The 14,584-nt window shown below is 45.7% G+C and overlaps 1 protein-coding gene across 2 annotated transcripts in view; it reads left to right on the top strand.

Moving 5' to 3' along the window:
• LOC121325535 (bifunctional heparan sulfate N-deacetylase/N-sulfotransferase 2-like) overlaps nucleotides 1–14,584 on the top strand; it is a 44,394-nt gene that overhangs the window by 23,273 nt on the left and 6,537 nt on the right. The window contains exons 1-8 of one of the 2 annotated variants that reach the window (XM_041268165.1): nucleotides 7,266–7,356; nucleotides 8,537–10,229; nucleotides 11,665–11,752; nucleotides 12,137–12,291; nucleotides 12,808–12,993; nucleotides 13,273–13,401; nucleotides 13,720–13,902; nucleotides 14,485–14,581. In XM_041268165.1, coding sequence (XP_041124099.1) covers nucleotides 9,210–10,229; nucleotides 11,665–11,752; nucleotides 12,137–12,291; nucleotides 12,808–12,993; nucleotides 13,273–13,401; nucleotides 13,720–13,902; nucleotides 14,485–14,581 — 1,858 coding nt within the window. In that variant the 5' untranslated portion in view covers nucleotides 7,266–7,356; nucleotides 8,537–9,209. Of the gene's footprint in view, nucleotides 1–7,265; nucleotides 7,357–8,536; nucleotides 10,230–11,664; nucleotides 11,753–12,136; nucleotides 12,292–12,807; nucleotides 12,994–13,272; nucleotides 13,402–13,719; nucleotides 13,903–14,484; nucleotides 14,582–14,584 lie in introns of those variants that run through there. The other variant, XM_041268166.1, reaches the window with a different exon arrangement.

Below are 14,584 nucleotides of genomic sequence, written 5' to 3'. Positions count from 1 at the left end.
CACAGCACAGGAAGTTAGAAAAAGTCTATTTTATTTATTTTTTTCGACAAAATGGCATTTCTTTACCTGGAGTCTAAGGCTGTTCACAATCAACACAGATAATGCACTTCTCCACGCCGCCTTTCTGCACAGGTTTTAACCAGCTCAGGTGTGTTTTACTGAATTCAAGGTAAAAGCAGGTATGGTTCAAACTGCTGTGCAGTGGGAGTCTGCTTTCTGTCACAGTGACCCCTCTAGGACTCGATTCAGTTCTTCATCTTGCAGGCAGTGGGGTTTTCAGGGTCTGATTGGCTTGTACAGCGATGCGAATTCTACTCGCTGTTTCAATACAAAGCGTTTTACTAAGCAAGCAGCTGTGTCCTGTGCTTTCAGTGTTTTCTGTGCCACTGCAGCACTTGGCTGTGTATCACGGTGTCTTGCATATGACTGCTCACTCGCTCGCTTTTTTGTTTTTTCTTATTGTGGTTTTCCTTAAACTGTTAACCATCATAGGAACACCCGGGCAAGAGCCTTTCCTGCTGGTCGATACGTAGGATACAGGGGCGTAGCTGGCTGCATGGGAACCCACTGTCGCGCACCTTGTGAAGTCACTGAGGACCTTCCACTTATTTGTGATTGTTTCTGAATAGTTGCACACTTGTACATAGGCCCAGTGGAGCATGTGACTGCAGATTTCTTTACTAAAAGGAGCAACCTGCTCAATGGATCTGCACAGTGGTCGCCAGACCCTTGCTTGTGGTTCTCTGTCCCAGTTACTGTAAAGGAAGCAGGGCAACAGGAGTTCAACACGGGAACAGTTTCTTCTTGTTCCCTATCGAGTATGAAATGTAACCGTTACCTCATGGGTATAATCCTTTAATACCATCTTACCTAAATATTTATATCAAAGCTGCACATAGTGTGACTAAGTCGTTCCCTTCCCCAAGGTTAAACGACCACTGACACAACTGGCACTGCCTGACCGTTCCACCATACCTTGCACCGTAACATACCGGGGGTACCATGCACCGTAACATACCGGGGGTACCATGCACCGTAACATACCGGGGGTACCGTGCACCGTAACATACCGGGGGTACCGTGCACCGTAACATACCGGGGGTACCGTGCACCGTAACATACCGGGGGTATCGTGCACCGTGCACCGTAACATACCGGGGGTATCGTGCACCGTAACATACCGGGGGTATCGTGCACCGTAACATACCGGGGGTATCGTGCACCAGAACATACCGGGGGTACTGTGCTTTGTATACCGTACTGCTGGCACTGTACCGTGCATTGGGTGGTAAATTACAGAGGCCAGGGTGAAAGTCACGCTTCGCACTAATACTGCTATTTTGCTGAAAATCTTCTTGACATTCCACATTAACCAGGCCTATTAGGGCCTAATGAATTTATTTCAATTGACTGATTTGCTTATATGAACTGTAACCCAGTAAAATCTTTGAAATTGTTGCATGTTGCGTTTATTTTCAGCATTCAGTGTACATGGTAATTTCGTGGGCTTTGTTCCCGGGCTCATCTGTCAGGGACATTTGCAATGCAGCATTGTGGGCTACTCCTCATACTTTTATGTGGTTCTATCGGCTGAATGTTGTGGATCCACAAAACCCTTGGCCGAGCCTTGTAGCGTTCCAGTTGGTGTGCTATAATCCTTGCGACAGCTTTGGTATGTCTACCCTTGTGGTTCCGTTTCATACTTGATAGGGAACGTTTATGATAACCCTGCTTCCCTGAAATAGAAGTGTAACCACTAACCATCGGGGTCGTTGCGTCTATATTGCAGCTGTCTTGAAGGAAAAATGATGACAATATTTGTGTCAGTGGTTGTTTATGCCCTTGGGGGCGGGCACGACTACGTGACTAGCACTATGTGCAGCTTTGATATATCTACTCAGGTTAGATGGTAGTAAAGGATTTATACCCATGAGGCAACCAGGGTTCTGATAATAACCTAACGTTCTCGCTTTTCTCTTGAGAACAGGTAGCCTGAATCTCTGTGTGGTTACAGGGCTGTGTGATTCGGCACACGCACACGTGCACCGACCTGTTGTCAATTCGGAGACCGAAATGCGCCTGCCTGCCTGGGGTTGTAATAATTCATCTTTCTTTTACATGAGATATTGTATTGTAATAGTGGTGTATATTTTTTGCGTTGTGATTCAAGACTCAAAGCACAGCATAGAGCATTGTGCTAGTTTACTAGGTGGTTCGAGGATGAAGTATTTTATAGTTGCATGCATCTCCATTAACTTTTGCCTTTTAACAAAACAGTTTTTCATTATTGGATCTTATTGTGCATCATGCAAGTAGCCCATTAGGACCTCTGCCCTACTGCCCACTTGCCTATGCTTTGAAATGCCCCATCCTAGTGCAATCAATGTGCTTGTTACTCTGAATGGAGTGTTAGACTAGTGCTCATTATTAAGGTGCAGGGTAATGACAGCGCTGAGAGTGGAGTATTTAGTGGGTATAATTTGCAGACTCTAAGACCCAGATTCTTACTCTTACAAAAGTTTTTGTTTTGTGGTGTAAAAAAATATTTGGCTGAATGACAACAAACTAAATTACAGGGCACTTCTCTAATAAAATGCAATCATCTGTTTTATTTGTCAGCAATTAGAATCAGATTCTGGGAATTTCCATTGCTGCAAGCAAGGGAGAGAAAACAAATCAAATGTATTCTGCAAAAAAGGGGGAGGGTGCAGGGAGGGGGGGAGGGGGGAAGAAGAAACTGCATGCAAAGGAGGGTGCAACATTTTAATAAAATGATCTATAATTTAAAAAAGAATAAATGCAGAAAACAGTATTACAATCACTTTGTAATTGTGTTAACATTAATACAGACTAGTCATTTTATTAAAATGTTGTGCTCTTGTTTTAGCGTTCTTCATTCTGCGTTTTCATGAGAAAGTAAAGACTTGGGCGATTTTTTTAAAAGCCTATTTAGTTCTTTCACATTAAAACCCCATAAATTAGTGGTAAATCATTTACATTTAAGATAAATCACATCATCGTATGACAACCCAATAACATCCAGCATTGTGCTGTCAGGGAGAGGAGGAGGAGGAGGAGGGAATCTTAAACTCCTCCTCTTTCAAACACATGTTTGATTATAACAGCCTTCTCATTTCCAGCAGGCGGCCAGTGAATAGTATTCAAAATGTTTATTTATCATTCGTTTTCAGAGGGCATTCTGTTTCCCGACTTGTGAGTCACGATGGACCAATTAGTTTCGAGTTTACAAGTGATGTTGGCGACGAAGGCCAGACTGTACAATCATATACTCGAGTCAGTAACCGTACAGCAGAGTTATGAAATGTATTTAAACAGCCCATTTCACAATTAATTAATATGACTATTTAATTTTGTTGTGCTTTGTTTTGCTGATTCGATCTTTATTAAATGCATATATATCTTTATTTTACAAGACTATCTAAATTCCCTTTAAGTTAAGTGGAAATTTGGGTTCAAGCTTATGTACAGACTGTACAGTACAGATATTGTCTACAGTACGAATCTCTTCTTCCTCTGTCTCTACTGCCTGCTGCGCGTCGAAATAAAAAATGAAGTGAAGCGCTGGTGTGTCCATGCCTTACGGTGCTCAAAGGCATGGTGCAAACATAGATACACAGTATGAAAAGTGTAGGCATTAATGAATGGGCTAACTGCGTTTGCTTTCACTTGAAAACGTTTTGCTCCTACGCACTCCCCAGCTGTATAGTTGGCTCATTGATCTGAATGCCTCTCGTGGCGACACATTCTGGCAATATTGAGCTACAGCAGTATTACATTGAAAATCTTAAATAGTCTATACAGTCTATGTTAATAACCTTTTTACCCTTGTCCAGGGTGCTACATAAACATTAATGGGATTTCTACAGTAAGTAGTCCTACTTTAATGTGTATTGCAGTGTGTTGTGGCAGATTGCAAGCACCAACCAAAAAGGGAAGCTGCTCCAGATTTCCTACAGTAGCTCATGCTAATCTAAAGAAGTGGAATGTAGGCTTGTGTTAATCTGTATAGTAAAATGAACAAGAAATATCCCAAACTATTTGTGTATGTAAATGTACTTTTGTAGACCAAAGTTTCAACGTTACTCTTTTCCATTTGATATACCTGTTATTGATGTTTATGTACTGGACTTTACTTTCAGGCTTCATTCTTCAAGTAAATGCTAGTACATTATTTATTTATTGTTTGTATTTATTTTAGTCAAGCAACAGTTAATAAAAAATTGAAACGAAAGACATACCCCCCCTGCACCCGTGCTGGGGGAGGACCCCATACCCCCCTGCCTTCTACTTAGGATTTCTAGCCTCCTACTTTTCAATGAAAATGGGAAGACAGCGGTTCAAGTGTGTGTTTTTAAGTGTTTTATGTATTTGTAAAAAGCATTTACTGTTGATATCTGTTGGAACACGCTTTAAAAACTTGAGGAATGGAGGAATCCTGGGCATGTAGACTTTGTTCTGTGTGATGGAGCAATGCTGTAAGTAAGGGTAAAAGGTTGTATACAGGCCCAACAGATAATTTACCTGGTAAACAAAGAAAACTGTGCTTAGAGATGCGCAGTCCAGCACAGCATTGCTTCATTTTCACCCCTCTTAATCGGGTTTGCTTGTTTTTATTGTCAGTGGGAGTGTTGCACAGAACACGCGTACCCCCTTGTGGTCACATGTGGTTGTTGCAGTTTGTGTGGCTTGTATCTTCAAAGGGGAGGAGAGATCCACAAGAGCATCTCAAGGGAATGCTGGGATACCAGGATCTTTTAACTTGAATTGAGTTCTCTTTCCAAAACCAGCTCACACAGTTGCATTCAAATTGCGCTTTTGGAAAAATAAATATATTTAAAACTTATACATATTTCACAGAAGGAGACACTTCACTCAGTGGTGAGTGTGTATGGAATGGCTACCTAACCATGTTGTTGAGGCAGAAACACTTCTGAGATCAATCAGTGTTTCTTCTTTTTCTTGTTTTGTGATCCTTTTTGTTTGCAGTGCTGTGTGTGTAGCGCAGTGGGCACTGAGTAACATGCAGGATGCTAATGCTGCCTGCGATTAGGACTGAGGGCAGTAAAGCGCTCTCTAATCTGTCAGTATTGCAGTGTCAGGGGACGATGCATTTCACTAAGCTGCTCAGCTTTAGCCTGGGATGAGAGCTTGTTTTCTGAGTGACTCGCATGTTCTGGATTAGCAGGCAGGGTCAGTTAATGTGCCTCTGTTGCCCTCAGTGGGAGTGCGGTCTACTCCTGTAGATAAACCCTGATGTCTTCCCAGTTTAGCTGTAGGTTGTGGTTCAGGCCACTAATCCGCAGGGAGGATCATGTTTCCCAGATTCCCGTTATTTTAAAGCTGTGCCGAGTCAAGCACGGTCTCTTCATGTATTGAGTATTTTTTCAAAATTGAAACGGATATTCAGTTTTGAAAAACTGAATCAAAAGTATTTCGGTCCACGCTTTGTCGGCAGTAAAATTAATTGTCTATCTCATTGAATTACCTGTGACAGCAGTCGGAGCCTCGCCCTGTCAATCAATCAATCAATCATACAGGCATAATGCATTAAATACAAGGCTAGGGTGTGAATTCTAAACATTGTGGATGTGTGTGTCATGCAAAATCATACGCTGCGGGATCTACAAGCACTAAAGCTGGGAGAGAGTTCCAGAGAGTCGGGGCCATGAAGCTAAAAGGGCGCTCTCCGAGTGTGGTGCACTTTATCTTGGGTATAACAAGCAAACAAGCAGGCTGGAGAGATACTCTGGACCTGTGTGATGAAGGGCCTTGTAGGCAAGCGGGAGAATTTTGAAAGTAATTCTAAACAGGTAGCCAGTGCAGCTGGGCAAGACGGGACAAGGCAATAATGCAGTGTTTTTTACATCTGTCTTTGCATGATGTCTTTTTTAAAGGGGTTCATTAACTCAACTTATATGAACTCCTAAGATGATGGTCATTTTTGCTACTGAATGCATTCCAAGCTGTCAAAGCAGGCCTATAATGTCTTAAGACGTCTTTGCAGTGTCTGCCTGTCTGTGCCTGTCAGTCTCAAGCAATCAAGTTAAGTGGTTTTGTAAAACTCTGCACTTCAGTGTTCGTGTGGACCCTCCTTGTGTTATTTTTGGCAGTTGGGAAGTTTTAATATATAATTATACACGGTGCAGAGATTTTGTTATGGTGTCAATGAGGCGATTCCCTTTTAAAGTGCCCTTACCAGGGCCCCATTGTGCAGCCTGTGCAGGGCCAGCACTTTCCCACTCTGGATATTTTTAATGAATGGAAAGCGATCGCACTGTGAGGAGGGTGGGGGAGGGGAGCATGAGCTTCTAGTCCAAATTGGACAATAACATCCAGCACTGTGCGGAGTACCGTTGCAGAGCAGTGGGAGCCGTCTGGTTTTGCCTGTTCCATTTCTGCTCGTAACTCTTAAGTGTAAATGATACAAGTAAACGCCATCCATGAAATGAAAGTGCACAAACTGGGCTTTCAAAATAAGTTAAACCGTAGTTAGCACAGATATTTAAAGAAAAAAGAATTAAAAAAAAAATTGGCTAAAGAAATGAATAAGTTATAAACGTAGTTACAAAAGAATCAAGTCTCTCTCTGCATAAGTTATTTGTGCCATTCCAGAAAACTATTTCTGTCCAGGATGACACATCACATGCCTTGCACTGCCATGGTGTTAAACTGACTTTCCCCTGCCTCCTGCAAAAGGCACAGGTTCTTCTTCCAGTTGTGGCTTTGGTGGACTTCTCCATTGATTTGTGTTGTTCAACAACTGGTTCTGGTTTGTGATTTTGCACGACAGGTCCAGCCACTGGATTTTGCTCGCCACAGAGTTCAAAAATCAGCCTTCTGCGGAAAGTTTTCTGGTTGTGTTCCACTTATCTCGGCTATTTCTCTAAACTATTGACCACTGCAATGTCAACTTCATGCTACCTCCTAAATACAACTGAGAATTAGTCAGAACATTTTTGTATATATTTATTTATATTATAATATATTTAAGATTATATCGGTATGTGTGTATAAATAGATAAATAGTCCAAAACAGGATCAATACCATCAGCAAAATCCAATTCCTCTGCTGAATCACAGCTCTCAAAATCTGATCCTGAACTGTCATCTTCTGTTTTTTGAAGGACAGCTTGAGCAGTAAAACCTTTTTTTTGTCTGAGGGTTTGGAAGGTCCCTGTTCTTTTTGTAATGCCATTTTTCTGTACAAACTTTTATTGACAAACTTCTCTGCTTGCTGTCCTTAGGGATCCGGTTTCCGTGGTTGCTAGGGAACCCCACAGACTGCAGGCCATTCAGCACAGCCTCATGCAGCAGAGGATTACCGTAAATACACGAGTAAGGGCTCCTTTGAAAGCTCCAGGTCTCTGCTTTCCGGTGCCACAAACTGCAACGAGCTAGGATTTTAGATGCGCAAGTTATATAACTTTACATTTGCCAACGCCACCGTTATATTAAAGGGGTGGATCTGATTTAATGCACACCAGTAAAATGTGGACTGGCTTAAACTGCTCACAATGGGAGTCTTATTAGGGTGCTCTGCAGAATCACTATGGATATCTCTGTTGAGCTGTTTCACAGAGAGAGAGTAGGGGGAGTGAGAGCTGGACACTGCAGTGACACACAAAAGGCTATATCGTGGGAACTGCCTGGCTCGTTCTGGCAGGACTGTCCATGGGCAGGCATTTCAAGACATGCTGTTATACCCAGGGGAGGGGGTACCGGCACGGGCCACTCTGTCTTCGAAGACCGTCGTTTTTGGACCACCAGCCAGCCTGTGAAACAACTGCTTCCTCCCACGCTTGAAATTCCGCATTGTGAATGTAAAAAGAACGTAGATCCCTAATGTCACCCCAAAAGACGTATAGCAGTTCCAGGCGAGAGAGAGACTTGTTGCTAAGGGAACAGTCTGTTTGAAAGATTAACACCCCCCACCCCCCTCCCCCCCTCTGTCGCACACCTGTAAAGCAATCCCTCCACAGGAAGGGGGTGTGTGGGGTTATTTTAGGACCCTCCTGGGAATGGGAGCTGCGACACTGAGCAAGCAAGACGATGTGATCTAGAAAAACGAGAAAACAAAGACTAAACCGCTTGTGTTTGAGTGCGGTTTAAATTGTAAGGCAATGATCTCGTCAGTGTAAACTGGGTTAAGGGGGGGAGGGGGGTTAAATTAATTCAAGCTTCACATTTTTTTGTTTTATAATGTGTGGGCTCTTGTAGATTAGGCTCCCAAACTGCTGCCCCTCCCCAGTTTCTCCAGGTTACAGCACATTCATGTAACAATATGAGGAAAAAGATTGAATATATCTTCACTTGCATCTTAATTCTAAACTGACAAACCTTTCAACTAGAAGTCTGTCTTCAAAGTACTATTGAGTGCTTAATAGTTCTGAATGAAAAGAACTACCTTGAGCTGTACGCATACCGCTGGATCATATTTGGTACATACGCATTTCTGACAGAGGTTAAGCAGGTATTCAGATGTAAACGTTTAACTCTTGTCTGTCTGTTCCTGCAGGTGTGTGATATTCCTGTCCCTGGAATAAGACACTGCTGAGGGATAGAGACCTCCGCCCACCGCGGGGAAACCCACCAATCACAGCATGGCTGATCACAGGACAGGGGCATCAGCAGCTCTGGAGTGCTGAAGAGAGGGAGAACGAGAGAGTGAGGAAGACAACTAGAAGAAAGGAAGGAGGAATACAAGTCTGTGCTTTTTAGAACACAGAGAGAGAGAGAGAGTGAAGGAGTGTGACGGGGCAACCAATCCTCTTAGTGTGTCTGAGAGAGGAGCTGGCAACAGGCACTGTGAGGAAAGGGAGAGTTGAGACTGTGATTGAAAGAACAGACTAGCTTCTCCTGAGCCTTAATTGTGTGGGAGAATTGATAGTGAGTGTGTGATAAATTGCAGGTAGGGAGGGTGGGCGAGGGGAGGTCGATAAGCCTGTCTCTGTGTGTGTGTGTATGTATGCGTGTGTTTTCCTCTCTGTGTCCGTGTCTGCAGTGGGCAGTGACAACGGCAAGCAGAGAGAGAGGCTATGGGTGCCATGGTGACCTAGAGTAAATGGCTGTTCCTGAGCTGAGCTTGTTGCCAGTGTCTGCTGCTCATCCCTCCTCTCTCTCTACCTGCTCCTCCTGTTTCCTCCTCCTTCTCCTCCCCTGCCTCTGGTCCCCCTGCTGTCGCCGCCGCTATGCTTTGGGTCTGGAAGTCTGTGTGTAGCCTTCGGCAGCTTGAGCTGCACCGTCTGATCCTGGCCCTGATCATCTTCAGCCTGCTTTCCATGTGCTTCCTGGCTTATTATGTCAGCAGCAGCCCCAAGATCAAAGAGGCGCCCCCTCTTCCCTTCAGTGACTGCGGGGTGGGAGGAGGACCAGAGGGTGGGCAGAGGGCCCCCCCGTTCGTGCCCCTGCGGACGGGACAGCGGCATTTCATGAAGGCTGTGGACACATCTCGCACGGACCCCATGGTGCTAGTGTTCGTGGAGAGCCAGTACTCCCAGCTTGGCCAAGAGATTGTGGCGATGCTGGAGTCCAGCCGGTTCAAGTACCGCACGGAGATCGCCCCGGGGAAGGGGGACATGCCCGTGCTGACGGAGAGGGGGCGCGGCCGCTATGCGCTGGTCATCTACGAGAACGTGCTCAAGTACGTCAACCTGGATGCGTGGAACCGGGAGCTGCTGGACAAGTACTGTGCTAATTTCGGCGTGGGCATGATCGGCTTCTTCAAGGCCAACGAGAACTCGCTGCTCAGCGCCCAGCTCAAGGGCTTCCCGCTCTTCCTGCACTCGAACCTGGGGCTGCGAGACTACCGCATCAACCCCACCGCGCCACTGCTCTACGTAACACGTGCCAACGAGGTGGAGCAGGGGCCCCTGCCCGGAGACGACTGGACCGTCTTCCAGTCCAACCACAGCACCTACGAGCCCGTCCTGCTGGCCAGCACCAAGTCCTCAGAGGCGCTGGCTCAACTGAGTGAGCATCGGGCCCAGCACGCCACGGTGGTGCAGGACCTGGGGCTGCACGACGGCATCCAGCGCGTCTTCTTCGGGAACAACCTGGCCTTCTGGCTGCACAAGCTGGTGTTCATCGACGCCATCGCACATCTGACCGGACGCAAGCTCTGCCTCCCCCTTGACCGCTACCTGCTCGTTGACATCGACGACATCTTTGTGGGCAAGGAGGGCACGCGCATGAAGGTGTCGGACGTGGAGGTGAGGTGGGGGTGTGGGGTAGCTTAGTTACTCTAGGTAGTATATGGCTAGTGTTGGTGTGGTGTATTTTAGTTAGGTAGTATATGGTAAGGTAGTCCAAGGTTTATATCCAAGATCAGGTCTCTTAAAGTGAGGACGGGGGTTAGGGGATAACACTAGGTGTTGGTTGGATTTCATTGATTTTCATTTTAATTATTTTCAATTTTAAAGCCCCAGGCCTGACTTCATGTTCCATGTACCCAGTTGGACCCCCTGTCTCTGCAGTCTCAGCTGTGTGTTCTGGTGCTGCTGTTATGTATGCTGTTAATAATGAAGGACTGTATCCAAGGCTGTGTTTTTCACTGTTATCTTGGATTTCCTGATTTCCGTGAAATGTACCCGTTGTTGTGTGATATGTAGCTCCCTGTGAAAATTCAGATTTCTGAAAGAGTAGTGTAAATTCCAGCTAAAATATGGGAGATATTCCTGCTAAAGATCGCTCTGGCGGTACAAAGGGTGTGTTTCACTTGTCTGCTGCTGTTTATTCACCAATTTTATGTTTTTACAGTATTTTGTTTGATTCACTGATGGTGAAAATAGAATATCTTTCAAAGGTGGACATAAAAAAAACAAAGTGTTTTACAGTTTAGCGTTTACTGTTTTTCAGGTAAGCATTAAAATATTTAACCCTATGTAGTACCTTAGATACTCTTTAAATTAAGCAAACATCCAGTGTCCAGCGCGGGCAGGTACTGTGTAATTGGATTTAGGCTGTTTGATAATTAAGGGAGGTTAATTGAGCTGTTGAGTCTGAAACCTTCCAGGAACGTACAAATTCTATATTTGCACTAAACATAGAAGCAAGAGAAGGGAACGTGTCAGATTCTATTCCTTCCTGTGTCGGTTGACTGTTGTGTTGCCATGGTACCGGACAACTGACCATGACACCTGCCAAGTCTGACTCATTCAAACACTCAATATTGTCAAAGATTCCTATTGGACAGAAAGCTAATATTTGTTAAATTACTAGTTGCTGGTCTATTATCGTGGATGGCTGATGTATTGCTGCTGTGAGTCTTCTGGAGTATAGATTCACAAAGTTCTTAAGCTCAGGTATCTCAGCTGAACCCGACCCTGTGAGTCAGTAAGCGCTGGTTTTAGTAATTCCGGTTGTGGCGGCTCTTGTTTCCTGGAACGCAGCGGAAACTACAGTACAGCGTGGCTGTCAGTCACACTCAATCCTCGAGGAGGGCACAGTTTATTAGGACTGTCTGAATCTGGGGGAACGTCTGTTCATCCATCCGTCTGTGTGACACGGAGAATCATCTCAAATTGTGATGACGCATTTCTTATTCTGTACATGTTGTAGGTATTTATTGCTGTCACACTGACGGCTGTGGTTTTCAGTTTATTTTTAACGCAGTGTTGATCTCGATGTCTCTCCTGTTCCTCGCAGGCGCTTCTGAACACCCAGAACAAAATGAGAGCGCTGGTTCCCGACTTCACCTTTAACCTGGGCTTCTCGGGGAAGTTCCATCACACAGGTGAGGGAGGCAGCCCTGATGCAGCGCTGAGGGGAGCGGGAGAGCTTGACGCATCTCTCAGATAAGAGTTCTCAGCAGGGTTTTAGTTAGTATCTGTAAAATGAGGCTTTTGTGAAGCGTTCCTGAATTTCAGTGCTCCCCTTGTTTAAGTATATTCTTGAAATGACCAGGTGCCAGCAATCACCCCCAGCCACCACCCCCCCCCCCCCCCTGCTAAATCTGCTCTGTTAGGTGGGTTGCAGCAGTGAGAATAATAAACTGTGCATGTGTCTGTGAAGCAGCTTGATGTACCTGCCCCAGTGTGTCTCCCCTTTTCCCCAAGTGTGAGTGTGTGTGATAGGGAGCCAGCTGGATTAACCGGCCCCTCTCCCCTCTCTCTGGCAGGCACGGACGAGGAGGATATCGGGGATGACATGCTGCTGCAGCACAGGAAGGAGTTTTGGTGGTTCCCTCACATGTGGAGCCACATGCAGCCGCATCTGTTCCACAACGTGAGCGTGCTGGCCGAGCAGATGAGGCTCAACAAGCTCTTCGCTCAGGTGAGGACGGTTTTTACTGCGACCGTGCTTAGCCTCAGCGTACAGGTAAAGATTAGGTGTGTCTGATATAATGAAACCAGGAATGAATCAAACTGCTATGGAATGGGAGTCTTATTCCCATCCCTGTGTTGTGCTAAGTGGTTATTTCTTCTAGAATTGCACTAGCAGGCCGTTGTCCTGGAGTGGAATTGTGAATGTGACTCAGCTGATTGTTTTGGTGTCCTGGGGGCTCCTTCTGGTGGTTTAGCATGGAATATCTTTCTTGGACGTAGAAGCTCTGAGTCTAAAAACATTGTGACATATATTTGTTTCTAAAAGGATTGAAGCCAGTAATTGGTGCCATTAAGTAACAGAGCTCGGTTGAAACGAAAACCCAAAGATCCAGTAGCACTCCAGGACCAGGGTTACAGACTCCTGCACTAGGCTAGCCTTTAGGCTTGGATATTCATTTGGGGTTCAGTCCACAAGCTTCAGGATGCATTTTCAAATGTTTTAATGTTTTGTCCTGTTTTTCAGGAGTACGGGATCCCCACAGATCTGGGGTACGCGGTGGCGCCCCATCATTCGGGGGTGTACCCTGTTCACAGCCAGCTCTACGAGGCCTGGAAGTCTGTGTGGGGGATCCAGGTGACGAGCACTGAGGAGTATCCCCACCTGAGACCGGCGCGATACCGCAGGGGGTTCATTCACAACGGCATCCAGGTGAGCGAGCCGGGGACCCCAGAACACACAGTTTGAGAGACAGAGAATGTACCTCCATGTGAGATCAGCACAGTGCCACAGGGAGGGTCAGTAACAACATCAAGGGCAAAAGCATGACACCAGAGTGAACCAGCACACAGGCTGAAGAGACAGGCCAGGGAAAGTGGTCAGAGGCTACTGAGTTTGCAGAACTGTGCAGGTTAACCCCCCTTTGCTCTGTCGCTCTCTCTCTCTCTCTCTCTCGCTCGTTCTCTCTCTCTCTCTCTCTCTTTCTCTCAGGTGTTGCCCAGACAGACCTGTGGCCTCTTCACTCACACCATCTTTTACAACGAGTACCCAGGGGGCTCCCGAGAGCTGGACAAGAGCATCCGGGGAGGGGAGCTGTTCCTAACGGTGCTGCTCAACCCGGTGAGTATCGGGGACCCCCCTGCTCCCCTCTCTCATACACAGAGCAAGGAGACCACAGTATGGTTTGTTTACCATAGTAAAAGCATGGTGAACACATGTGCTAACCAGTTATATTAGTCAAGCTAACCAGGGATGCTTTCTTCACAAAGAAACTCCCATGTCTAGTAGCAGTTACTGTTATTACAGTGCTGCCCATTTATAATACTATAGTAATATATCCAGCGCTATATATATATATTAGTGTTGGTATTATTTCTATTTGAAATCCTATTACAAGTATTCATGTTCTTACAGTAGTTGTAACCTCCCTCTCTCCAGGTCAGCATCTTCATGACCCATCTCTCTAACTATGGGAACGACCGGCTGGGGCTGTACACCTTTGAGTCGCTGGTGAAGTTCGTCCAGTGCTGGACTAACCTGCGCCTGCAGACCCTGCCTCCCAAGCAGCTGGCTGACCAGTACTTCCAGATCTTCCCTGAAGAGAGGGACCCCCTGTGGCAGGTATGGGAGTGACTGAGAGCACAGCTCGATGTAAGACTGGTAGAAACCAAGTCAAGTAGACACGGAAGAACGGCACTACCCAAAACATTTTATACTCCTTGCACGAGCAGATTTTCTCCAGTGTTTGTCTTCTCTCACTCATTGATTATTTTGGCATTACCCACTTAGAAGCATCGCGTACCCTCTCTGTCAACACGCATTGCAGAAGTCACGAGACGAAACGTTCGCCTACTTGACAGCAATTTTAAATGGATGAAATATTCGCATATTGGAATGAAACACTTTACCAGATATACAACAGAGATGGAAGTAAGACTGCCATTGCATAGCAGTTTGATCCATTCCTGGATTTACTAAGAGCTTAATAAGGCACACCTGAGCGTGTTACCTGTGCACTGTGATTAATCAAGCTCGTAGTAAAATCTGGAGTGGATGAAGTAGGGAGTCTTATTTTCAGCCTCGTACAAAAACGATCAAATTAAGAAATTGACTTTACTGTCTCCCTGAAACTCCAAACCCCTGCCGTTGTCTTTAAGCTTTAAGATCACATGGTGCGCTCTCTGTGTGTCGACTGTGTTTCAGAACCCCTGCGATGACAAGCGACACAAAGACATCTGGTCCAAAGAAAAGACCTGCGACAGGCTGCCCAAGTTCCTGGTGATCGGACCACAGAAAACCGGTA

The sequence above is a fragment of the Polyodon spathula genome, chromosome 13 (genome assembly GCF_017654505.1).
Source record: "Polyodon spathula isolate WHYD16114869_AA chromosome 13, ASM1765450v1, whole genome shotgun sequence".
In the NCBI taxonomy this organism is placed as follows: domain Eukaryota; kingdom Metazoa; phylum Chordata; class Actinopteri; order Acipenseriformes; family Polyodontidae; genus Polyodon; species Polyodon spathula.
Note: the sequence above shows the minus strand (reverse complement) of the source record. Positions and strands in the feature narration are given on the sequence as shown.